This window comes from Podarcis melisellensis (genome assembly GCF_964234715.1).
Source record: "Podarcis melisellensis genome assembly, chromosome: 8".
Taxonomy (NCBI): domain Eukaryota; kingdom Metazoa; phylum Chordata; class Lepidosauria; order Squamata; family Lacertidae; genus Podarcis; species Podarcis melisellensis.
Window position 1 is genome coordinate 22,598,237 of NC_138540.1, and position 24,577 is coordinate 22,622,813.

A 24,577-nucleotide genomic window follows, 5' to 3' on the forward strand; every position below is an offset into this window, starting at 1 on the left:
CACTATGGGAATATTTGTTGGAAGGGCAGTATAAAAATACCTTAAATAACAAAATAAGGTAAAATAGTTTAGTGTGGTAATGGTTTGTATGCAGAAGGACCAGATTCAGGCAACAGAATCTCCATTTAAAAGAATTTAAAACTGCTGGAAAAACCACTGGTGAGGAGATGTGTGTATGAAAAAGATGTGGGGATCGATCTACAATTTTGTTTCTGAATTCTTTTTTAAATGCCACATAAGCCCAGAAAGATGGAAAAAAGAGGGGAGGGATAAGAATCCAGAATCAACAGACAACTAAAAATGCAACTTTTTTTGTATTTTTGTTCAGAAACAAGAACACAGCAGATGGGCATCTGCAAACAACAAGTGCCGCTCATGGGTGAGCAAATGGGGAGATGAATTATTGGCTACTTTTCTGTACACTTCCTCTGTGGCATCTGGTACTGTCCACTAACATTTCTCTTAGTAGCTTTTTCCCGTGTGTGTACAAAGTACTTTACAATTTGCTCTTCTGGCACCCTGTTAAGATAGATTAGAAGCAGAAACCTTGCACACTGCACACAACAGCATTTCTCTTCCTCATTTCATAGTACCTTCCTTTCCCTTCCTTTCTGTACCTCCATCAAACCACTAACTTAGAGTCCTGCTCAAGTCCCGCGCTGCTCTCAGCTTTGTAAGTGAGCGGCTTCAGTCTCCAGCTAGTAAGCCGTGGTGCAAAGGAGAGAGGGTGAGGCTGGCAGAATGGAAGAGGCATATAATCATAGAATCATAGAACTGTAGGGTTGGAAGGCACTCCAAGGGCCTTGGGGATAAGGTGAGTGCTTGATGAATGGAGAATAAAAAGGGATGAAGAAACTGGCCCCTGCCCCCAGAGGGACTGTCACCACTGCAAGTAAGCAGGGAGGAGGCAGGGAGGCAGGTGGGGAACCCAGGTCCAAATCTGCCACCCCTCCCAGAGTGCCGTTTGAGATGGCTGCCTCAGAAAGACTCATGATAGCATCAGCCATGAACCTGTTAGTCTTTACATATGCCAGAAGACACTCCACAGTTCTGAACAAAATACTACAGCTGAAGTGAACCAATGTTTAAGTAGAGTGGTCCTCTTAGTCTCTATATCTTGCAGATTAACAGTATCTGAAGGGTTGCCATACAGAAGGATGGGGAAGACTTGTTGTTTGTTGCTCCAGAGGGCAGAACTAGGTGGAAAAAATGGATGGAAACTGCAGGGAAGCATATTTCAGCTAGAGTTGCATGACAGTGGAACAGATTGCCTTGAGGAGTGGTGAGCTCTCCTTCGCTGGAGGTATTTAAGCAGCAGCTGGATGGCCATCAATCAGGGACGCTGTATTTGCATCCCATACTGAGTAAGTGATTGGGCTAGATTATCTCTAAGGTTATTTCCAATCCAAACATTCTATGATAGAGGATGATTGGCAATGAGTCATTTTTCTGGACTACTGTAATGCACTGTATGTGGAGCTGCCCTTGGAGATGGCCTGGCGTCTGAACCTGGTGTATCTAAAGTGGCTGCTAGGCTGGTTAGCAGGGCAGCTTGATAGGACTGTGAGTCATTGGTCCTGAAAGTGCTACGCTGCTGCCAGTGAGCTACCAGGCCTAATTCAATGTATAAGTACTAACATACCTAAATGGCTTGGGACCCAAGTATTGAAAAGAGCCCTTTATTGGACCTTACTATCAGCAGGTGAGTCTTGGTGGTGCCACCACTGTGGTCTGCCTGGTTGGTGTTGACCCATGACAGGGCCTTCACAGTGGCAGTTCCCTGTTTGTAGAATGCTCTCCCCGCAACTGCTTCAGTGGGGCAACTCCTAGAAAGAGTTGCTGAGACCACTAGGCCTGAGCTTTGGTGTGTTTCCATGAAAAAAGATTTAACTGCACTAGCCTCTAGTGATTTATTGTTTTTGTTGCTGACCTATGCCTGACTCCAGCCCTTATTCTACGACTACTACTACCAACAACAACACCACCACCACTCCTGGGTTTGGAAGTGAAGCCGTGTTTGGGTGACTTGCAACCACATCACTGATAACAACAGTAGATTGGAGCTCAGCTTTCCAGAACAGATATTGTTACTGTCCCATCTACTGCAACGCAATTGCTGAGGATCCAACATAAAATAAAATAAATAAATGTGTGCATCGTTTTGCAGTAGCATCAAGTATCTATTCAAGTGTTAAAAAAATAATTGACTCCATCTGTATTGGCCTAATGACTGATTAAATGACTAATCAAGGAAGTCTTAATTAAAACATTTTTTTTCCGTGCAAGAAGAGCATGGGAGAGGGGGAGAAAGAGGAGGAAAGCACTCATTAATGCCTTACAATGTGTGTCGGATTCCGTTTGTGTCATTCGCTAACAGTCGTCAAATGAGTAATTATGCACAAGGTCATTTTCCAGGGATTTTTTTTTCTTTTTTGCATACATCATCAAGCTGATTGGATTAGGCTTTGGTGCTCGACTGGGTTCTGCAAGTGGCAGCATTTTCCCCAAGACAAAACAGGTAATTAAAGGCTGCTGAGAATAAGCATGTTGAAGAGACAATATTTCCTCTGTCGCTGTTAAGAGCTGGGCTGGGATTGTGGACAGCTGTACCCGAAATCCTTGGAGCTGGGGCCAGACCAAGGAACACAGGAGCCTGCCTAATACGAAGTCAGGCTATTGATCCATCTAGCTCAGTGTTGCCTACACTGACTGGCAGTGGCTCTCCAGGCAAGCAGAGTCAGGGATGCTCTGAAGTCAACATTGGGGGCCCTGCTGTGATGTGGGCCTCAGCAAGTGCTGCAAAATGCTAACTTGTGTTGCGGGTCCACACAGATACTGATTGTGCAATCCTTTAGGAACATGGAAAGCTGCCTTATATGGAGTCAGAACATTGGTCCTTTTATCACCCTTTTGTACACACTGACTTGCAGCAACTCTCCAGGGCTTCAGGCAAGAGCGTCTCCCATGCCTACCTGGAGATGCCGGAGAGTGAACATGGGAACTTGTACGCAAAATGGATGCTCTGCCAATGAGCTACAGCCTTTCCCTTCTGTGCTGGAAGTCAGGCAGTGCTGAAGCCCGAGCACACATAGTCTCAGCTATGCTAAGCTGCAGCTGTTTAAGCCCAAGACTCCAACACCTGCCTCCTTTCATCCCACTTCCATTTCCAAAACTCACAGTGATATTTATCTCAACTGTACCCTCCCCTTCCTTCAAGAAGCTCAAGGCAAAAGAGATTATTGCATTTTATCCTCACAACAACCCAGTGAGGTAGGTTAGGCTAAGAGACAGCAACTGGCCCAACATAACACAGCTTTGTGGCTGAGTGGTGAACAGAGGAGCACAGGCCTCACTGTTTTTGCCTGACAACTTATCTGCAACACCAGCCTTTCCCAACCTAGGGCCCTGGGGTTGTTTCAGAGTGTGCTGGCTTGGGCTGATGAGAGCTGCAGTCCAAAAAAGCCATAGGATCCAAGGTTGGAAAAGTCTGCACTATACCACACTGGCCCTGCAAGGCTTTCCCCTTCCCACCCTATGCTCACTAAATCAACTTTCATCAGAGGCAGCAGCTGCCAGAATAAAATAATTTGGGAACTTGCTATGTTTTTGACCACATTATAGAAATTCCATAGGCACAAAGCATTTCTCCGCCTGAATCAGATGGCTTAGCTCTGTGTGTGTGAAAGAGTGGGGCAGGGGGCGATCACATTTTTAAAAGTAAAGTAAGATGGCAGCATGAAACTCACTGAGATGACTTTTTCTTTTATTGGCTCCACATTTTGCTCTGATGCTTAGCAATCTTTGCTATGGAAAAACAACAAATGCCCTCAGCTGCCACAGCTGAGTTCAATTTACTTAAAACAATATATGAAAATAAGGATGGCAATCTTTTTTCTTTTCTAAAATATATTTCAAAGGAGGGGGGCAAAAAAAGGTATGTCTTGGGGACTGCACGTGCCAATTTTCCATTCGGCTGTGACTCGTGTCTTAAACATGCATGCTTTTCAAATGGTGTGTGCAGCCTAGGAAAATGCCGTTGCCATGCCAAAAGAAACTTAGTCATGACTACATGGATTGGCCCCTGCATTCTTAAGAGGCTGCTTTCTTCCATATATCCCATTGGGACATTGCAGGGCTTATCTAGATCATTAGCTAAGTCATGTCCCATGCGCATTTTGAGCCGTGGACTCAAAAAGTTTGAAGTTGTATAATTGTAAAAGGTTTGGCATAAGCGTCACCAAAATGGACCTCATTGGCCTGTTACCAAAACAGTTGAGTGCTTTTCAGAAATGGAACTTTCCAGGTAATGTAATGTCACACTGAACATGCAAACAACTACAACCCACCTTCATTTAACCATGATTCCTTGCAGCATGAGGCCCATGGGTGAGTTATTCCCTGCAGGAAATACTGTTATCATCCTCAACCTGGTGCCCTCCAGAACTGTTATCCCTGACCATTGGTCCTGCTGTCTGGGTCTGATGAGACCTGGATTCCAGCAACATCTGGAGAGCATCAGGCTCAGAAGGCTGTCTTAAGGAGAAGGCATGTGCATCTGTTCAACCAGAAACAGACTTCCATGAGGCCGTATCTCATGCTGCATAGAACAAAATTGTAACACCAATCGAGCAATGGCTTTGTGCCAGGATATAAATATGGTCCATTTGGAACTGCATTTTACATCTCAATTCACTGGGAATGTCACTCTGTCAATAAAACCTCGTTCCTGCTTGAGCATGCAGCTATGCTTGCAGGCTCTCTGCTTCTCTCTCTCTCTCTCTCTCTCTCTCTCTCTCTCTCTCTCTCTCTCTCTCTCTCTCTCTGTACATTTGATTTCCTGAACATGGAAAACCCTAAGAGGCTTGGGGTCATGATTGCCTACCCTGACAGAAAGCCAGCTGCCAACACTCTTATTGATTGTGACTGTAGATACCAGAGTTATGGTTTGCGGACGTGTTGAACTTACTTTACAATATTTTAACTGGAAGCTCAGATCTGAAAAGCACGGAAAATCCTGAAATGTGGTTTCATACCATAATACCATTTTATAGGACAATGTGGACTCTCCTGATGTTGCTGAACTCCAACGTCCATTAGCCCCAGCCAGCGTGGCCTAGGGTAAGAAATGATGGGAGTTATAGTTCACAACATCTGGAATGTACCATGTTGGCTACCCCTGGTATATAGAGTGGCTTATGTCAATATGTATGGGGAGGGGAGGGATTTCACTTGGAGGCTGGGGAAAAAGAGACTAAAAGGGAGAATAAAACACATTCACGTGGATCTGGCACATGTGAGCTTCTGAACAACAGCCACAGACTTTAAAAAGAAAATCAGTTTTGCTAATACAAGGCCAAAATAGATTAACACAGGGGCTAGTAACTTTTCCGAACATAGGAAGCTGCCTTAATTTGCACCCACCTAGCCCAATATTGCTGACACTGACTGGCAGCAACTCTCCAGTTTCAAGTACTGGATTCTCTCAGTTCTATCTGGAGATGTCCAGAATTGAACCTGGTACTTTCTGAATGCAAAGCAGATGCTCTATGGCCCTTCCTGTACAGCAGCTACAGTCAACAAGGCATCATAACTTTAACCTTGCAGATAGCAATGACATTCCATTTTAGTTTGAAGAAAAGAACTTATTGCTTCTAAAATTATGCCACCATAACTTATTAGGAATATGTAATATCTATGAGTCAAAGAAGATATTTCAGAAGTTATTTTTCTTCTCTTTTTAAATATATATATATAACATGGAACAATGCAACACAATCCACACCTACCCTTCTGATGCAAATGAACAACCATTGCACAACTCCCAAAATTACAGGGTGATGTGTCACTCTTAATCTTCCTAGGAATGTGGGAGTTCCTGTTTCAATCACTTCCATTGTCTGAAATCTACCAGATGATAACGGAAGAACTGCCATCGCAGGCGAAGATTGATATGTAGGTGAGGTTAATAAATGAGCCAAACGGCATGCTTACTGTAGGTTATAAAGGAAGATCAATGCAAGAGACAGCTACAAGTGCACAAGGCGACCTCCGTGCCTTAAACTTTGGTCCAGACATTGAACTAGCATTGATTATAGAGGATTCTCATTCAAGCTGCCAGTTCAAAATGAATTAAACTCACAATCAAATTAGACTCTGGCGTCAACTCCACACTTACGATGGGCACTTAGAAGGCTGAGCTGGGAATTTGGCAAACATTGTGGGATACAGATCTATCAACTGCGATAGCTCAGTGGAAATGTCAGAATAATGAGTGCTGGAAACAAACAACACAGAATGACTATCATCACTTTGCTGTTATGTTGATAGATAGATAGATAGATAGATAGATAGATAGATAGATAGGGTTTTTATGTTGTAATCTGCCCACTGATCTTTGGATGAAGAGCAGCATACCAATTTAATAAATAATAATAATATAAATTGGCCATGCTTGCTGGGGCTGATGGGAGCTGTAGTTCAGCAACATTTAGAGGGCCAAAAAGGTTCCCCACAGCTACTCTCAGGCTTGAACCCAGTGTGTGCAAAGGTCACAGTGCCATCTTCAGACGCACAAGGGAACAGGAAAATGTGAACTTACCATAAATTTTGCTTCTTAGGGGTTCTGGAGTGGGATGTTCTCACACATGCTCCGTGGCAGAGCAAGTACTTTGCTTGCAGGAGACGCTGGGTTCAGTTCCTGGCACCTCCAGGCAGGGCTAGGAAAGATTCCCTGTCTGAAATCCTGGAAAGATGCTGCCAGCCAGTGTAGGCAGGACTGAGCAAGATGGACCAACTGTCTGATTAAGTATCAGGCAGCTTCCCACGTTCCTATGACAGTCTTTACTTCTGGGAAATGCATCATATTGCAAGAACAACACCTAGTGGCGACATTTCCTCTCAGCTCCCAGACCGGCCCCCCAATGATTTAACAGTCAGCTGGGTTCTGGCATCCGGAGCTACTGCGAAAGAATTCAAATTTTGCTTCAGGTGCTTGTTTGTTTGTGGAGAGAGGGGTGCCATTTTAGTCAGGGACTTGGAGCCATGGTTTGGCGGTGAGCTGAATCCCAAGCAAAAACAGCATCCCTGAGGAGTCAAGTCTTTCCTCTCTTCTGGCGCAGTATCCTGTGCATAGCTTTCCCCATTTCCCATGCTTGGAGTGGGACACCAGACAGCTCCACATCTCTCCTCACCTCCTTTTCCTTGCCCCCAGAGAGGGATATAGCAGCTTCTCAGCTGCAGAAGCCCATCCTTGGCATGGTTAGGCCACAGTTCATGGCACTCTGCAGCCCTTCACCACAAGCAGACACCATTTTGAATGCCATGAGGGGCTGCGGCCTTCTTCGACCACAGTTTCACAGCCACTAGTCCATTGCTTTTCCAGCAGCCACCAACTGGCAAATAAGTGGTATGTAAATTAGGTAATTAATTACCTAATTAACAACAACAATGACCCTACAGCAACTAGAATCCACGGAAACCAAGAGAGCAGCGAAGGAATTGTTAGTCAAACCCTAAAATGGCTCCATGAGGTCTCAGTTTTCCCGCCTTTTTTTTTTAATCTCAGCCCTGTGATGTTGCTCTTGCCTGTGGTTTTTTTTTGCCTTCACAGAGCCAGAGCAGGTACCCTGGAGAGAAATGGCAGCCCTCATTCTCTCCTCTTGTGAGCAAGCTGCTCTCCCTTCTATTTTGAGGTACGAGGCTAGAATTAGGGCTGGAAGAAGAATGGGTTTAGTTTGCTTTTCACATGGGACTGAACCAGTCAGAATAACTTTCTTGTGGATTGAAAGGCAAACCCCAACTCCACTGGAATTTGGGATGCTGTTTACGGCAAATAAAAAAAGTTGGACTTTAATAGGTGGTAACAACACCCTTAAAAGTATGGCAAAATGACAAAATATGAGATTACGCTTTGATGGCAAAGTCAACATACTTTATTACATCTAGAGAACAAAGTCAAAGGCAGGACAGTTTTTGGTCAAGATGGTGTGTTTTTATAGAACACTGTAGAAAAAAAGGATTATTTATCAATATATGTTATGGGCTCACAAAGTTTTGATGAAAAATGTATAAATATACCTTTTTATATATATCTCAATATACATATTGAGCTGGGAGTAGTAATTGTATGCATACTGAATGTTTATATGAATTAAGTTGTAATTGTCTCTGGCTTGGTTCTCTTTGTTCTTCTTGGAAGCCTCGCACTTTATCACATAAATAATAATAATTATTATTTTAAAAACCTTTCCCATAAAAAAATACACCCAAAGGGATGTATTCAATGTTAATCCTACTCAAAGTAGACCCATTAATATGAATGGACATGACTAGCTTAAGACCTATTTCAATAGGTCTTCTCTGAGTAGAACTTAGTTGAACACCCCCCTAAATGTGCATTTTATGGAGAAGGTACAAAATGTGTAAAATCTAAATGCATTTTTGTGTGTGCTTTCTTAACCACAAATAATCAAGAAAAGTCAGCAGAAAACGGGACAAGGCAGACCTGTGACTGAACTCCAGCAAAACTGAAATGTGACAGGATTAGGCTGCTTACTCCATCCTTAGCTGGAAAGTAATGAGAACCAAATGAACATACCAAGGGTGTAGTCTTTCGGACACAAATGTAATGGAGAGGGATAGCAACTCCCAGGCCCCACACCTCCTAGGCCCACAGCCTTTTAGATGAAGATAGACTCAACTGGGGCTTCTTCTTTTTTAGTTTAGAGAAAAGGCAAGTAAGAGGGGACATGATAGAAATGTAAAACATCATACATGGTGTGGAGAAAGTGGACGGTTTTTCTCCCTCTCATAATACAAAAAACCCAGGAGCATCCAACAACAATGAATGTGGGAAGATTCAGGACACACCAAATTACTTCTTCACAAAGCACATGGTTAAGCAGTGGAATTGGCTAAGTAGTGATGGCTACCAACTTGGACAGCTTTAAGAGGACTGTGCAAATTCATGGAAGGTGAGGCCATTAATGGCTGCTGGCAACAATGGCTATGTTCTTCCTGCATTGTTGGAGGCCTCTGAATACCGCTGGATAGAGAATCACAAGTAAGGAGAGTGCTGCTGCATTCATGTCTGGCTTGTTGGTATTCCCACTGGGGCTCCTGGTTGGCCAATGATAGATTAGGATGCTGAACTAGATGGGCCTTTGGCCTGGTCCAGCATGGTTCTTCTTATGTTCTTACGCAGCATCAGCTGCTGTGACTGGCAGGCAGAATGAAGCCTCTGGGTTGGCCAGGTGTGGAGCCTGATCTTCACCCACTGTCTAATCAATAGAATTTTATTTCCAAGGAATGCAGCCTCCAGATCGGGATTCAGCTATGGTTGCAGATGGCCCCAAAGCCAGCAGTCTACAGTAGCCTAACTTTTCATTTTACAATTGTTAGAAAAGAGATGCTGATGAGTTGGCAGGTTTGGGAAATCAAAGGTAGTCAGCTGACATACCTCTGAATGATCAGGGACTTCAAGCAAGAGAAAATGATGTTTCTAAATGGTAGTCTGTAAGGGTGGATGCTTAAGAATGCTCTTTGACCTGAAGACTGGAAGCACGCAAGCCTATGCAATCTTGATGTGCCCTGAAGCACGTCAGAGGGAAGAAAAAGAAATATTGATAGAAAGAAGGTTGGCTGGAGCCTGTCTAAACTTCCTGATATTCTACATTCCTTCTTTTGATTTTTAGATAGCACTTATGCTATTATTTACATTTCTACCCTTCTCATTTATTTATTGACTCCTCATTTATCTCTCCAAATGTGGGCGTGCTTTTAAAAAAAGTATTTTGTATTCCTGATCCATTTTCTATGGTGACAGATGCTTCCATTGCCACATTGCATTGCCTAGCTAATCTACATGTAGGTTTTTTAAGTAGGTGACAGCTCTTCCAATGATTTTTATCTTCCCAACCACATTCCATTGCAACCTGATTCCTTCCCCTCTATTACTGTCTAGGGCTGATGGATTCTTTCACTCTCTCCACTATGTTCCTTCTCTGTGCCTCCTCCGTCTGTTGAGTATTATCTCAACTAAGCACATTTGCAGCCCTACATTTTGCCTGAAACCTCATGGTTCATTTATAATATTGGGAAGAAGGACAACAGTTTATGCAAAACTGAAGTATTTTGGCAGCTCTGCTTCTTAGGATACTGGTGGTGTCTCCCCCCCTTTTTTTTCTTTTTCTGTTTCCAAACACCTCTCTAGAAGACATTCCACAGCCATACTGTAAATAACTCAGGAGAGTACTACACATAAAATGTTGCTGTTCCTTTTGTGGGGGTCTAGAAGTGTAAATTTCACACAATACTGAAGTTGATTAATAGTTCCTTATTTGCACAAAAGTTCAAAATTCAGCTCAATCAAAACATTTTTAAAGAACTAAGGTTTATATGTCCCCAAACTCCAAAGTATGCTTCTGAATACCCTGTATCATATTACCATACCTTTCAAGGTATGCAATTCTTTTCTCCAGTCGATTTTTTTTTTGTTTTTGTGAAATACTCAGGAATCTGTGAAGACATCTGATGATAGCAAATAAAGACCTAGGAATATGCACCCCAAAATAAGCTTTGGGATCCCACAAATCATACACTCATACATCCAGAATAGTATGGTCTACTACAAGATGGCATTCAGCCATGTTCAGTCCAAGACATTCTTAGGGTACAGCACGTCAAAGAGGTACCCCTATGTCAGTCCCAAAGGAATTGGATTTTACTGTCCGGGACTGATTGTATATAAAATAGGAATACTCTTTATTTTCATTTTAACTGTCAGCATATTTGGCAAGTATAGGGTTAATCTAGAGTTCTAGTGGGTGCTCTGAGGGAATGCCTGGAGGGGGGAGCATATGCGGCCCTCCAGGCCTCTCTATCTGGTCCTCAGAATGTTCCCAGGCTACACCCCTCACTGACTCTGCTTTGCACCCTCCCTATTTTAGTCTGTCTGAAAAGTGTCCTTGAAGTCTGATACTGCTTCTTGTTTGCCTGGGTGGAGGATAGAAAGGGGTGTGTGATTGTGTATAGAAACTAGCCTTCTGTATGATGGTGAAATTTGCATTCGCTGCTCCACCCACTTTTCCATTAGGGTCCTGCCCACCAGTAGCTGTAGAAGGTTCCCCATCCCCTGCTGCAAGTGAAATCAATACATATCATCAATCTGTGAAAATGCAGCCTATAGTACTCCTCCAACTGTCTGAAAGCTAAAGAAACCGACAGTGCAATTCTCACTGAGGTGGGTGCCCATGGATGCTGTGCAGCATAATGGCCCATCTTTCCTCAAATGGAAATGATGATTATCTTCTTAATGGGGCTGTTGAGATGATGAATGCAGGTAACCTTACAGAGAGAAAAAGTGCTAGATGTGATAAATAGCAGAGATCCTTCAGATGTAAGACTGCTGTAAAACAAATCAGGGAAATTACTACTTTGTCTCCCTAATTAAGCAAACCAAGAGCTCCAAGTACCTGTGTACACCTTACAGACAGAGGGAAAGCCAGTTGGACACCTGCTCCAAAATGAGGCTTCTTCATTCACTTCTGCTACTACAGAAGTAGTGTCTGCTAAAGAGATACTAATTAGATCTTCCTGGTGAGTTTCCTTTTGTGCGCACACTGAGCAGGGAATATAATTGTAGCTGCATCAGCCATTCATTCTTGTGAAGTGAACTGTAATGACTAATCGTTCTGCTGTTGTCCTGCTCTGAATCAAAAAACTGCAATTACTCCTAATATTTGCTTATGTTTCTGTAGAACTGTGAGCTGATTCTTCATATTTTGGGTCTATTCTGGAGGTAAGGTGTATGGGGGAGGGGATTTTTTTCAGCACAAGAAAATGGCACAGTTTTAACCCTTTCGGAAGGACCATAGATCAGTCGTAAAGGATCTACTTTTGCATGAACAAAGTCCCACGTTCAATCTTGGCATCCATCTGCACATTTTTATATGCATTTTGGGTCCTTTTTTAAAAAAAAAATATGAGAACAGCATTGCAAAAGTCATAGGTGAAATCTGGAGAACTGCATTCTGATTCAGAGATTAGATTGGGATGTGTGTATCAGTTCAAGGCAATTGTAAAAATCTGCAAAGAACAAATTTATAGAGCATCCCTACACGAGAACCTGACTGTGACAGATAATGTCGTGGCTAGAAAATCTTATTTATGTAACAAAAATTATATACCACTTGATTGAAACAATAAGTGGCTAACAATAAGTTTTAAAATGATCAATTAAAAACATGTAATATTTTTAAAGCAATTAAAATCAGCTGTAAACTAAAAAATATGAAAGCACATCAATTTCTATGTGCCTGGCTAGGCTTGCCTAAACAAAAATGTTATAAACAGTTGCCAGAAAGACTACAGTGAGGCATTTGCCTGATGTCAATATGCAGGTAGTTCCTGAAGTATAGGGGCTGCCACACTAAAATATACATTTCTTACAAGTGCATAATGAATATTGTGTGGCACTTGTAACAGTGTAAGTTCCACAGATCAAAGCCGTTGAGTGGGCACATACGAAGAAAGGCAATCCCACAAGTAAACTGGCTCCAAGCAATTGATGCCTTTATATACTAATATTAACAACTTAAACTTGGCCCAGTAGCAAATCAGCAACCAGTGCAAGATGCTAGGTGCTTTAAGGTCTGTTTCCCAACCCCCTAAGATGCAGCACAGTAGATGTGGCAGAATTGAGAACCCCTTCATGCAGGGTTCTATTCCTGGAGCCTCTGCAGAGCACATATCTTTTTTTACCCCGGACCCCACGTGTTGGCAATACAATACAAGCCAACTGGACGCACCTATGCTGGTCACTGCCAGAATACAGAAAGGAGCTTAAAGGGTTTTTTTTTTCAACTGTAGCTTGACATTTCCAATTGTCCAAAAATAACAAACACTGCAAGGGGGTTGGTTTACTTTTTCTTTCTTTTCTTTCCCTTAAACTCTGGGACACTCCGTCCACCTAACGTTGTTTCCCACTCAGTCACCTTTCTCTGCGTCCTGTCAGTGGCCTAGACGGACTCGCGTCGCTAGGAACCGCACCTTACAAGGACCACACATCGCTTCGTCAGTGGCTCTGAGCCTCGACGTCTCATCCACTCAAAGCATTCACTGGAGTGTCCCCATACACAAATAAATACACATACATACAAACCCCATACACATACAAACCCCATACACCTCCCCAATCCCCTTTACCCACAAACTTCCCAAAGCCGGTGGCACTTTTACTGCTCTTCTACCGGCAAACCAGCGGCACACTACTGCTCTCTACTGGCTAAACCCAGCGGCACTTTACTGCTCCTACTGGGTGGGGCTGATCAAACCCCTGACTCCCACAAAACAAACTGTGGAGCCTACCTTTCCCCTGGGTACCCTTCTCCCGTGCAGCTGCTGTCTGTCTTTCTTCCGTCTCTGCTGCATCTCCACTCAGGTACGGCGTGGGGGCTCCACCTAGAAATGGCAGGGTGCGCGCTTGGAGCCACCAACGCCGACCCAGCTGTTCACTTAGCAGTGACATCTTGGTCCTTCGTCCTGTCCTCGGAGAACACGCATTCCCGGCCAATGCACCAAGAAATGTAGCCTTATTGGAGTACACTGATTGGGTCTGTGTTGCTCCGGGACAGGAGGAAGGAAGTCAAAATGACACTGAGGTTGTTTCAAAGAAAGAGTTTATTCTGCTCTCCGGATAGCAGAAGGCACCTGCGTGGTGAGTCCACAGCAAGTACAAAGAAATGACAGGTTTCATACAGTTTATATATATCCTCCAGGCACCCTCTCACTCCTCCCCTAGGAGCCCAACCACGTCGGCGTACGTACACAGGTTGACATCACATATGTTCCTGCTCTGGCACTCTTAACCATAAAAGGGATTTCCTTCCTGCACTCCTGACCATAAAAGGTTATTCCTGTTCCTACTCCTATCTTGGAGCAAGAGGTCACTACTTCCGAGAACATGCTCTGGCGTTAGTCCCAGACTTGGGTCTCTGCGTCATTTGTGGTCAGGACATAAGATATGTCTGTGTCTGTTCTACTGGTAAAGTCAAGGCCAGTCTTGCCGTCAAACTGATAAGGGAGAGAGCTGTGTTCTTGTTTTGCATTTGCTCAATGGCTAAAGTTTATGCATTTTAGCTAAGGAGAAATGGGGATTTTGGTGCAGTTTAAAAACTGCCTGCACAGTCAGTTTTGGGGTTTGCGAAACCCATTCCTTCAAGTAGAGGTGCTATATGCTGACAAGGTCTCACTCCTGTCAGTAGTCGTGCTGCAGCATTATACACTAACTGCAGCTTCTGGATCAAATGGAAGGGAAGCTTCACGAAAAGCACATTGCTGTGATCTAATATTTGAGGCACCGAAGCATGAACTACTGTGGTCAAGCTCTCTCCGCCCAGGAACGGCCATAGCTGTTGTAGCAGGTGCAGTTGGTAAAAGGTGCTTCTTGCCAGAGTGTCTACAAATCTAAATCCGGGAGGAAACCCCAGACTGCATACCTGCAGCACCTTGTCCACATCAGCTGACTGCAAAAGTTGAAACTGATCCCACAACACACCACCAACTCTGGCACTGGGTAAATCTGAAACTACAAGAACTGTGGAGTCAAGGTCACTCCAAAGTTGAGAAACTTTATCATCAGAGTGTGTAGCTAGCTGGTCACAGTGGGTCCTCAAATACTGCAGAGGACTCTCTCTGTTAGTGGGAATTAGAAACCTCTGGGATGTCCGAAATAATGCTGCTGGCCAGCTTCTATAAGATGTAATTCAAACTGCAAAATCTTAGTTTCCATTTTTTTCGTGGCACTGGTTTCCTTTTAAGCCACAACCAAGCTAATATTTGGGTATTTTAGGGGTGGGGGTGGGGAGATTGTGTTCTTAAGCTGTGATCACTTCTTTAAGATTCTTGGAATTTCAGTAGGTGCATAGAGGTATTTACCACAGTAGGCATAAATGTGATGTTCGTGTGTCCCCACTCCAGGAATTAATTTCTCTACTGCCAATCACTGTGATCTGAAGTGTCCCTTGTTTGTTAAAAGCCACACTTTAAGCTTGATCAATTTTTTCATCTCTACATTTTTCAACCCCTCCCACACACTTGATCCATGTTCCAGCCACACAGTGCAGCAAATTTCAGCAAATGTGGCTAGGGCTGTGTAAAAAGCTATGTGCTACACCTCGCATCTGAAAGCTGAGCTTTCTATTTAACATCCAAACAAAGGATCTTAAATTGGGTGGCGAAGGACTGTTGCAGAGAGATGGCCAGGTAGTAAAAATATAGAAAATTTTCACAAACATACATGGCAAGCAGCTCATTAGGCCCTTGCAGAGAGTCATGGAGGATATGGGTTTGGGGAATGCTGGACTAGATGGTAACCAAAGAGTTGGGGGGAACCTTTTAGGACATCTAGTCAAACATTCCCCAACCCCATATCCTCCATATTTTGAACCCAAGCTCCCATCAATCCCAGCCAGCATGGCCAATGGTCAAGGATGATGGTCATTCTAGTTCAAAATATCTATAGGGCACCAAGTTGAGGAAGACTAATAAAGTCTAGCTCTTTGGATGATGCAGGAAATTCAGAGCAAGAGCACCCTGAAGAGATAGCAGCCCAGACTTTGCTTGAAGGCCTCAGCCCCCAGCAAAGTAATTGGTGCCACTGTTGAACTGTTCTTATCAGCAATACATGTCTCATAATCTTAGGAAGTTGCTTGTGCTTCTGACAGTAATTAACTGCACTGACATACCGTATTTTCTGCAGCCAAAACGGAAGGGAATGCTACTGCAGCAGTATCAGAAAGAAGTAGTAAAACAAAGGGTTGAGTGTGGTCCAGTGGTTAGATTTAGAGTGCAGATTCCTGGGTTCAAGCCACAAAGCTTAGTAGGTGATGCTTTGGTGCGCTCTCTCACTCTCTGCCTAACTATTTTGCAGGGTTATTTTAAGGATAAAAGGGACACCACATCCTGAAGTGCACAGAGGAAGAGGACAATAAAGATGCTTTAAACAATTCATTTTCATGTTGCTGTAGTTGCTTCTGTTTTGAGAGACACAAAAAGAAACAGAAAGTCCCAACCAAACCTGCAATCAAAGAAAAGAGAAAGCAGGAGCTGGAAAGCAAGAAGATATGAGAAAGAGAAATTATTATTTACTGTATTTGCAGACCGCCCTTCCACAAAAGTTCTTGGAGCAGTGAACAATTGACAATAAAATAATAAAAAGAAAACATCAGAAATAAAACCGCAAACTGAATGCATGTCATAGGGGAAATCAGCACCACCACAATACGTAAGAAACACCACAATCAACTCGTCAACCCTCATATGCTGAACAGAACATTACCTCAATGAGGCGAGTGAGAGCATTTCTAGCAGGAGGGAATCCCACAAATCAAGGAGCCATGACCGAGAAGACCCTATTGTGACTCAGGTAAAGGATGAAACTATTAGTAGGGCCTCCCCTACAGATCTTAATGCATGACTAAGGCAGCACTAATCAATGTGGTGCCCTCCAGATATGGTTGGACTTCACACACATACACAGAATCTTCATTTATCAGGCACAGGATTTTGGGGTGCTCCAAACCACCCAATAGTAACTCTGTGAAAATCAAAAGTATGCTTGAGAACTTGAAGGAATTGGCATAGGTTTATTGGAAACAGTTTGTCATTTGAGAAGGGGCATTTCTCCTGATTTGAGCACTCAAACATCTCCTTTCTTACACATTAGAATGATACCAACATTTCTGGAAAAATAATACAGTTCTCTGTGGGTAACGGTATATCTTGCTAGATAAACTGATTCATAATTTTCTTAATAAATGGAGAAATCTAGGGTACCAGGGGCTGTGCCAGACAGTATTTGATGTCATTTCCATGTAGTTTTGTACCACACATATGAATCTCTTCCCCAGCATCATTTACAGCAAAGTAAATGGAACCATAGTTCAGTAGAACATCTGCTTTGTATGCAAAAGGTTCCTGGCATATCCACATAGGGCTAAGAATTGTACCCTGACTGAAATCCTGGCAAGCCATGGCCAGTCAGTGTAGAAAATGGGGACCCAGGTGGACAATGGTCTGACTCAATATAAGGCAGCTTCCGACACATCTATGTTCTGTTAGAATGCTTCCTGAAATAAACAATTGGGGTCTTTGTGTTCTACATGGTTGCAACGCACACACACCTCTTCACATGCCCGTGGCAAGGAGCAAAGCCAGCTCTTCAATGTTTAACTAGCATCAGAATGTATCTGTTTCAAAGACAGACAGATACAGGATATTGTAGAGTTATGCAGGTGGGCTTTGACTGTAGTTGCTAGTTTTGCACACTAGTTTAGACTCCAGGGAAACCCAGTACGGAAAATCACAACTCCAAAACTCTTTCTTAAGAACACAAACATCTGTCGGGCAAGGCTGGGGAGCGACAAGGGTTCTTTGAAAATGCAAACCAAGGCATTTCCTGGAGTAGAGTCTCCATGGAAACCTCCACTCCAGGAAATGCTACGGAGAATCGCAAGGCTCATTTTTAATAAGAACACAAACACACCAGCAATGCTTTGAAGCCACAATACAACCCAAGGGAGGGGGAAACAACAACAACTCACCAAGCTGACAAAGCTCAAGAGAGCTGTCTCTTTTTCTAGTATGCCAGAACAAGAATAAAAACCCCTCAACTATAATAATTAAATAAATTTATTATTTTTACTCTGCCCACCTGACTGAGTTGCCCCAGCCGCTCTGGGCAGCTACCTTTTAAATGTAACTAAGGGGAGGAAGGATAGAATGCCACCCCACTCTACTCTGCGGTTGCCATTGACATTCTTCCTCTTTTCATCCCACCTCCACTGCATCCCAAGACTCCATGAATTGCTGAAATAAACTGGATTGAAACACAATAGCCAGAACAAGTCCCGCCTGGTGTCAGTTGAGTTTCTCTCCCTCATCTGCTCTTTCACTGACTGCAGTAACTCCATCTGTGTGATGACTTCCAGGGAAAGATGTAAATATCTCAATCACCTACAGCTTGCAGGTTGGGGCCATTCATAATGTCCTTTGACTCCAGGACTCCTTTCTGGCTACATGTTACCAATCAGAAAGGGCGGGGGGGGGGGGAGGAAAGAAGGAGGAGTGTAGAGTCCTGACACCCTACCTTAGCTGTTTCTATGGAAGAGTGTTTGTATGTCATTGCCCCCCTTAAAGGTCACCCCCCCCAGAGACATGTGTGGGACCTGCTGGCCACACATAGTGATGGGTGATGATTGGCTCTGTTGTGAACAGCAGAATGGTTAGCAGAAGAGGGACTGGTTAGTGGCAGTCTGATTAAGTGAAAATCAATGCATATGCATATGGGGTTAGGATAGCTGTGGGGGATGTTGTTGTGGGGGTTCTGAAATTCATGGATTGAAGAAGCTGACCAGCCTCCCTGCTAAAGAACACGGAAAGATAAGTGCAGGCTAATTTCTCATAAAACAAATGAGGAGACCATGACCATTGCCTCATATCTCAGGTTCTACAAAAGGTAGAAACTTGTTTTTTTAAGATAGATATAGATAGATAGATAGATAGATAGATAGATAGATAGATAGATAGATAGATGATAGATAGATAGATAGATAGATAGATGATAGATAGATATAGATAGATGATGATAGATGGATGGATGGATGGATGGATGGATAGATAGATAGATAGATAGATAGACAGACAGACAGACAGACAGATTAGATAGACAGGAAGGCAGGAACTGAAAACTGGGAATCTAGAGATTATGGCTCATCCAGCTGCTTTTGCACCTCTGTGGATGTTCATGATTTCCTTCACCCTCCTTCAACAATAAAGTGGAATTCTTACTGCCTGCCACTTGGAAATTATGGTTCTATTAATGCAACCTAAAACTGCATTAGATTTTTCTGAAGCCGCATCACACAACTGACTCGTGTTCAGTTTGCAATCACCATGGGATCCTTCAGTCTATAAGGCAATTAATGCATTACCCTGAAAGTTGCACTGAGCACCATATAACTGGAAAGGCATCTAAGGAGGCTTAGAAATAAATGAATATGGTGTGGGGATGGAGCAGGGGCAGAGGCATGGAACTGATGGACAGAAGAGAGATAATGAATCAGAGCGGTCCTATTGGCCAATTTCTGGTGGACCACCTAGTGGTTGTTGGAATTACTAAAAAGAATCCCAGACGAAGTTAACTTTGGCTCAGGAAAGGATTTCTTATGTGTTTAAGAAACAGCACAAATTTACTGTTAGTGATTAGTTCTGACTTAATGATGATGTGATCCTGAGTACACATTCTTGCTTCACAAATTCAAAACACAACACAACAATGAGCCCATAGGGGATTTTTTTTTTAAGGTAGTAGGTTGGGAGTGCAGCTCTGAAAATGTTAACATTCTGAAAATGTTACTTGAAATACAAAAGGCAGTTTGATGTAGTTTGTTGAGAAAGCAGGGTCACAGACATGAATGAAAAAGCATCCATCTGAGAAGTGGGAGATGGGAACATACCTGCTATCTCCAACCGTCTCCTGGGAAGCAGTCATTTTCTCTGCAATGGTCTTGACACTTGCCTTTTTGCCCCCTTTCTGCATGAGTAAGAGGTTTAGATAATAAATTCTAAATATGGGAGAGATCAAGATCTGGTTCAAGGTCACCCAGTGAGCTTTATGACTAACCAGGGTTCCAAACTCATGTTCCCAAATTCCGCTGTCTACCCACGCACTATGCTGGCTCCACAGAACATGTCTTCTTAGGGCAAGCATAAGGGATTGCACATGATATAAGATACTGGACCCCATTTGTACTGATGCAAACCTCTAGAACAGCCTTTCTCAACCTGTGGGTCCCCAGATGTTGTTGAACTACAACTCCCATCACCCCTAGCTAGCAAGGCCAGAACTCAGGGATGATGGGAGTTGTAGTCCAACAACATCTGGGGACCCACAGGTTGAGAACTGCTGCTCTAGAATGTCTTTTGTATAGCTAAGCATTTAGCTCTATCCTCAGTACACTGTATTTTATTGCTATGGCTAATGGCTGATGCAAATAAAGTTGCTATGTATGTAAGCATCTGGTGAGGTTGGCTTCAATTTTGAGAGGCCATGGGGTAAGGGCGCTTTTGTGGGTCCCCTCCTCTTTTGACTTATTTGGGGGGCAGCGGCAACAAGCAGTGGTCTGAGAAACAATTGGACAAATACCAGGACACTGGGTTTAGTAGTCATTTAATTTCACACAGTCGCCTAGAGTATCAGTGGGAACAGTGAGAACTATGCATTGTATGAAGGACCACACCAGAATGTTTTGAAGGGGGTGGGGCTGCAGGTGCCATCACTGGAACCTGCTGTGCACTCTTTGAGGCAGGTTTCGTGGAGCCAATACTCTAGCTTCCTGGGAGGTGAGTAGCTGTAGCTTACCTGAAGGTGGGGGAGCTGGTGGGAAGGTCAGTGCAGTGCAAACACACCAGCAAAACCAATGTGGCTCAATAACTGCTTCACACCTCCTGATAAGCAACAGTGACCTTCCTGCCAGGAAGTTAGGGTAGCAGGTTTTTTTGCCCTGCTCAGCAAGCCACTTCTGGGTAACACATTCTTCCATCTGGGTGTTAGGGAGGAGCTTCTAATCTGGACTACTGCCAGATAATGAAATGGGAATGAAATGTGGATGTAAACTGTTGTGTCCACAAGTGTAGCTGGCTTTCCTTACTTCATTTGGCTCATCTGACTGCTCAGCAGGTTGAGGATCTCCTGGAAGAGGTGCAAGGGTGATGCTACTGAAAATGGCACAGCCGCGCTCAACTCTTCGGAAACAGCCACTTTCATTTTCTATATAAACAAAGAACAGTATATAGTCAAGGGAAGCATCCATCTATTTTCCTGTTGTGTTTAATGAGTGATCAAAATTTAAATAAATAATATTTAGTCTGTTGCAGGGGAAGGTAAATGAAACAAGACACAAGAAATGCTTGTGGCTCTCTACTACAAGCTTTGGGTCCCTTTATAAAAGTCACCTTGAATATAACAGTGGAATGGAAAATTAGTATGTTGTACCTAAGCTCTCAGCAGCTGTGATTTACTCTAGCAATATCTCCAACAGTATTTATAAAATTCAGTACGCTGACATCTCTCACTTCCCCCAAAGTGCAAAAGGCACCATGCCTGGTTGTCTTCTCCCCACCACCAAGAGTTTTCTTAGCAACTATCTTGCAAGGTAGAGATTGAAGCCCTATGTATGTGTCAACACTCATATGTTTCTCCCGGGCATGGTGATGCACTCCGGCCTCTGCATAAAGAGTGTGACCATCTGTAGCAATGGAGCTTTTGCATGGTCCTTCCAAGCAACCCAGAAACGTTCACAATTGGGTTCAGGCTGACATGGAAGTCATGTTATATTTGGGTGGTACTGGTTGCCAGTTGGGTATTTGTAATGTGGAATGGTAGCTTCAGTTGCTGCATGATAGCTTCAATTGTACAGACTCCATGAACCCATTCTAGTGAACAAACATATACGGGACCTAGGTTCACCACAGTGCCACTAACAGTCACCCAGCTCCAAGAGAGAGTGAAGCTGGAACTTCCAGCGACCTAGGATACTTTATCACAGGTGTGAGGAAACTGTGGCTCTCCAGGTGTTGCTGAGCTGCAATTCCCATAATCCTTGGACATTGGCTGTGATTGTTGGAGCTGATGGAAGTTGTAGTTCAGCAACACCTGGAAGGACCACAGCTTCACATGCTTGTTATATCATTATCAATACTGCCTAAATAATGCATCTGTGAAGGTTGGGGTCCTTAACAGCTCTAATTTCTTAGCCCTTTGGGATTGGACATGTCTGAACCCTAACACCATGCCACACCTGGGTAACCTTGATTTCCTACCCCCCCCCCAACTTCACAGTATTAGTTTGATACTTTCTTTAAAAGCATACCGCACCACCATTAGACAAGGCAAATCAGGAGTTAGCAGCTGCGAAATCTTTATTGAAAACTATTAGTGCATTAAGAAATTGGAAATTATGCTGTAAGCAATATGGTTCCCATTCATTGCTCAGAACATAAATACTGCTAGTACAGCGAAAGCTAATGAAGAGAGAGGTGTTAAAAGAACGTCCTTGCAAAAGTGGAAAGGCGAACTTTTTAAACGATCAGGTGGAGACACCATGGAAAGTTGTGCAGCACTTAACAATGTGAAATTTCACTGTGCTGGGTGCTTAGTGCAGGAAAAGTAACCTTTCTTTTGGCCAATGAAGTGAGAGAATGGAAAGGACAAAGAGTAATGTTCTGCCAGCATCAACAAGATGTCACCCAGGGAACTGATTTGTGTACACGCAGAGGCGGATTTAGGGCAGCGCAACCAGTTTGGTCACACTGGGTGTCAAGCCTTGAGGGTGCCACAACTTTGATTTTGATTGGAACATGGGAGGTGAGGGCGCTGGATTTTGGTGTTGCACAGGGCACCGCTGAAATTTGAGACCCCAAGGTCCACCACTAGTACATGAGCTGGCTTAAGAGGATGGCTGTATGCTGGCACAGGTGGAAAGTGTTATACAGGCTCAACCCAGTGGCCTTTTGAATCAGATCCCTTCTGCCACTCGGAACGAAAGCTGGGACATTTTGCATTAATATCCCATAATCTGCTACATGCCCCCAAAGGCCACTCAAATGCTACTGTCCAATATAAACCCTCAGATCCTGCTGCCTTCCCTATTAGTCTGAGCAACAAGTTCAGTTTCTCTCTGGGTTGCTACCAAAACCCTCAACTTTATCCTGCCCAGAATTCTGTCATAGAATTCTGATGAACATAGAAATGGAACTGGAAATTGCTAGGGTTTGCTCATTCGGTCTCATGTTTGGAATGGAAATAAATCCAGTGAATACTGATCAATTGTTGTTGTTTTTAGTCTGCAAATAATATGTAGTTGATGACCACCACCACCCCTTAAAATTGTGCTTCCCTAGCATTGAAATGAACGGTGTGGAAAGAATTGCATCATTAATTACATTGAATTTGTAAGTTACGTAAATAATGTTAAATAGCAGACAAGAAGATGAATAGCATAGTATTTGGTGGGAACTGAACTTCAGTAGAACAGAAACAGCGCTGATTGTGATGAAGTCAGTTCAGAACAGAAACCACTGCTTTCTTGTCTCCCTAATTCTGCCCTGTAGTGATTGCCCACTCTTGGATCTGTGTGCAAAGAGTCACCAGGGTTGCAACCAGAGCTGTAGATTGGAGCCTTTCCCTGGGCAGTGATGTACTCTCATTTTCTGAACTAGGCTCAGCTGTGCAGGCTAGACATTGGATCCTCTCAGACAGGAAGGGTATCAGAGGCTGGACTGGGACTCTGCCTGAAAAACAATGCCTCCCTGGTTGCAGTGTGTCAGGTCTGCATCCTTCACGTAACTCTCTCTTCCCAGCTCCTGCCTCCCGTCTGACAGCTGCCCGCAGCTCACGATAAAACCCAGTTTAATTGGAGACTCCCATCTCAGGAGTGCCACTCCTGAAATCCACCCTCTGTGTCTATTTTTATTACAACAATTATGTCTTGATCAGCAAGATAAAGGTCATTCCATCACCTTGTGGGGGGTGGAATGGAGTGGAGGAAGCAGGAGCAGAATGACTTGTCTCATAATGACTGCAGAAGATGGGGCAGTTTGACCTCTCTGGGAGTGAAATTATCTTTTTTTATGACCAACTCAATTACAACATGCTAATCACCTGTGTAGGGCATAAAACTAGGAGGAGGAAGAGAGGAAAAAGGGATGGCGTGAAAGGAGAAATAGCTATAAACATCTATAACTTAGGGCGTTAGAGTCATTATTGTTAAACGGTAGGCAGACCTTCTAATAATGGAGCATAAAGAATTATTGGCTGTTGATGGGCTGGTCTGAATGTTGTAATACTTTCTTCCTTAAAAAGGGTGCGAGGGGGTGAGTTAGGGTGACTGGTCCTTGGGAGCGGCAGTTGTGTCTTATTTAAAGGTGACCAGACACAGTGCATTAGCCTTTAATGCTTGATTCAATTACCAATAAATGTCAGTTAACTAATGAGGAAGGTGGGGAAAAGATTGAGAAGCATGGACTTAACACACAACGAAAAGCTATGGAGCAGCCGTCAGCAACCTCCTTTGGTGGCACCATGTTGGGTAAGGTTGCCTTAGGAGAATAGTATTTCCTGCAAGGCATAACCCATCCATGGGGCCCATGTTACAAAAGAACCATGGGTGCAACTCATGGTTCATTGAAGCGTTTTGCATGTCAGTGAAGCTCATGCCAGGTCTTTTCAGTTATGATATCCTTGGTATTAAATCATCACCATAATCACCCCTTCTAATACAGTGGTACCTCGGTTTTTGAGTGTCTTGGAAGCCAAACATTTCAGAACCCGAACTCCGAAAACCCAGAAGTAATTGCTTCCGTTTTCAAATGGGTCTCGGAAGTCGAACAGCTTCCATTGCGTCCCCCCCCCCCGCTTTTTCTCCATTGACTTTGCCGACTGCCCTTTGCACCTTGGTTGTCGAACGTTTTGGAAGTTGAACGGTCTTCCGGAACTGATTACGTTTGACAACTGAGGTAC

The 24,577-nt window shown here is 43.6% G+C and overlaps 1 protein-coding gene and 1 long non-coding RNA gene across 18 annotated transcripts in view; one reads left to right on the forward strand and one right to left on the reverse strand.

Moving 5' to 3' along the window:
* The window catches only part of MORN1 (MORN repeat containing 1), a 235,182-nt gene that overhangs the window by 152,573 nt on the left and 58,032 nt on the right, over nucleotides 1–24,577 (reverse strand). For 13 of the 15 annotated variants that reach the window (XR_014171296.1, XM_081923661.1, XM_081923669.1 and 10 more), the window contains exons 11-12: nucleotides 20,709–20,827; nucleotides 19,515–19,591 (exon numbers count right to left, since the gene is read on the reverse strand). Coding sequence is in view for 14 of the 15 variants with exons in the window: in XM_081923661.1 (XP_081779787.1) it covers nucleotides 19,515–19,591; nucleotides 20,709–20,827 (196 nt within the window). In the remaining variant the exon portion in view is untranslated. Of the gene's footprint in view, nucleotides 1–15,815; nucleotides 16,105–17,180; nucleotides 17,247–19,514; nucleotides 19,592–20,708; nucleotides 20,828–24,577 lie in introns of those variants that run through there. The other 2 variants (XM_081923667.1, XM_081923664.1) reach the window with 2 other exon arrangements.
* On the forward strand, nucleotides 6,603–16,034 carry LOC309377009. 3 transcript variants are annotated; one of them, XR_014171359.1, is made up of 4 exons: nucleotides 6,603–9,061; nucleotides 11,451–11,595; nucleotides 11,757–11,797; nucleotides 15,929–16,034. It is a non-coding gene; the product is annotated as an uncharacterized lncRNA (long non-coding RNA). The 3 variants fall into 3 exon arrangements; XR_014171360.1 differs by lacking the exon at nucleotides 11,451–11,595; XR_014171361.1 differs by lacking the exon at nucleotides 11,757–11,797 and having other exon boundaries at nucleotides 15,929–16,032.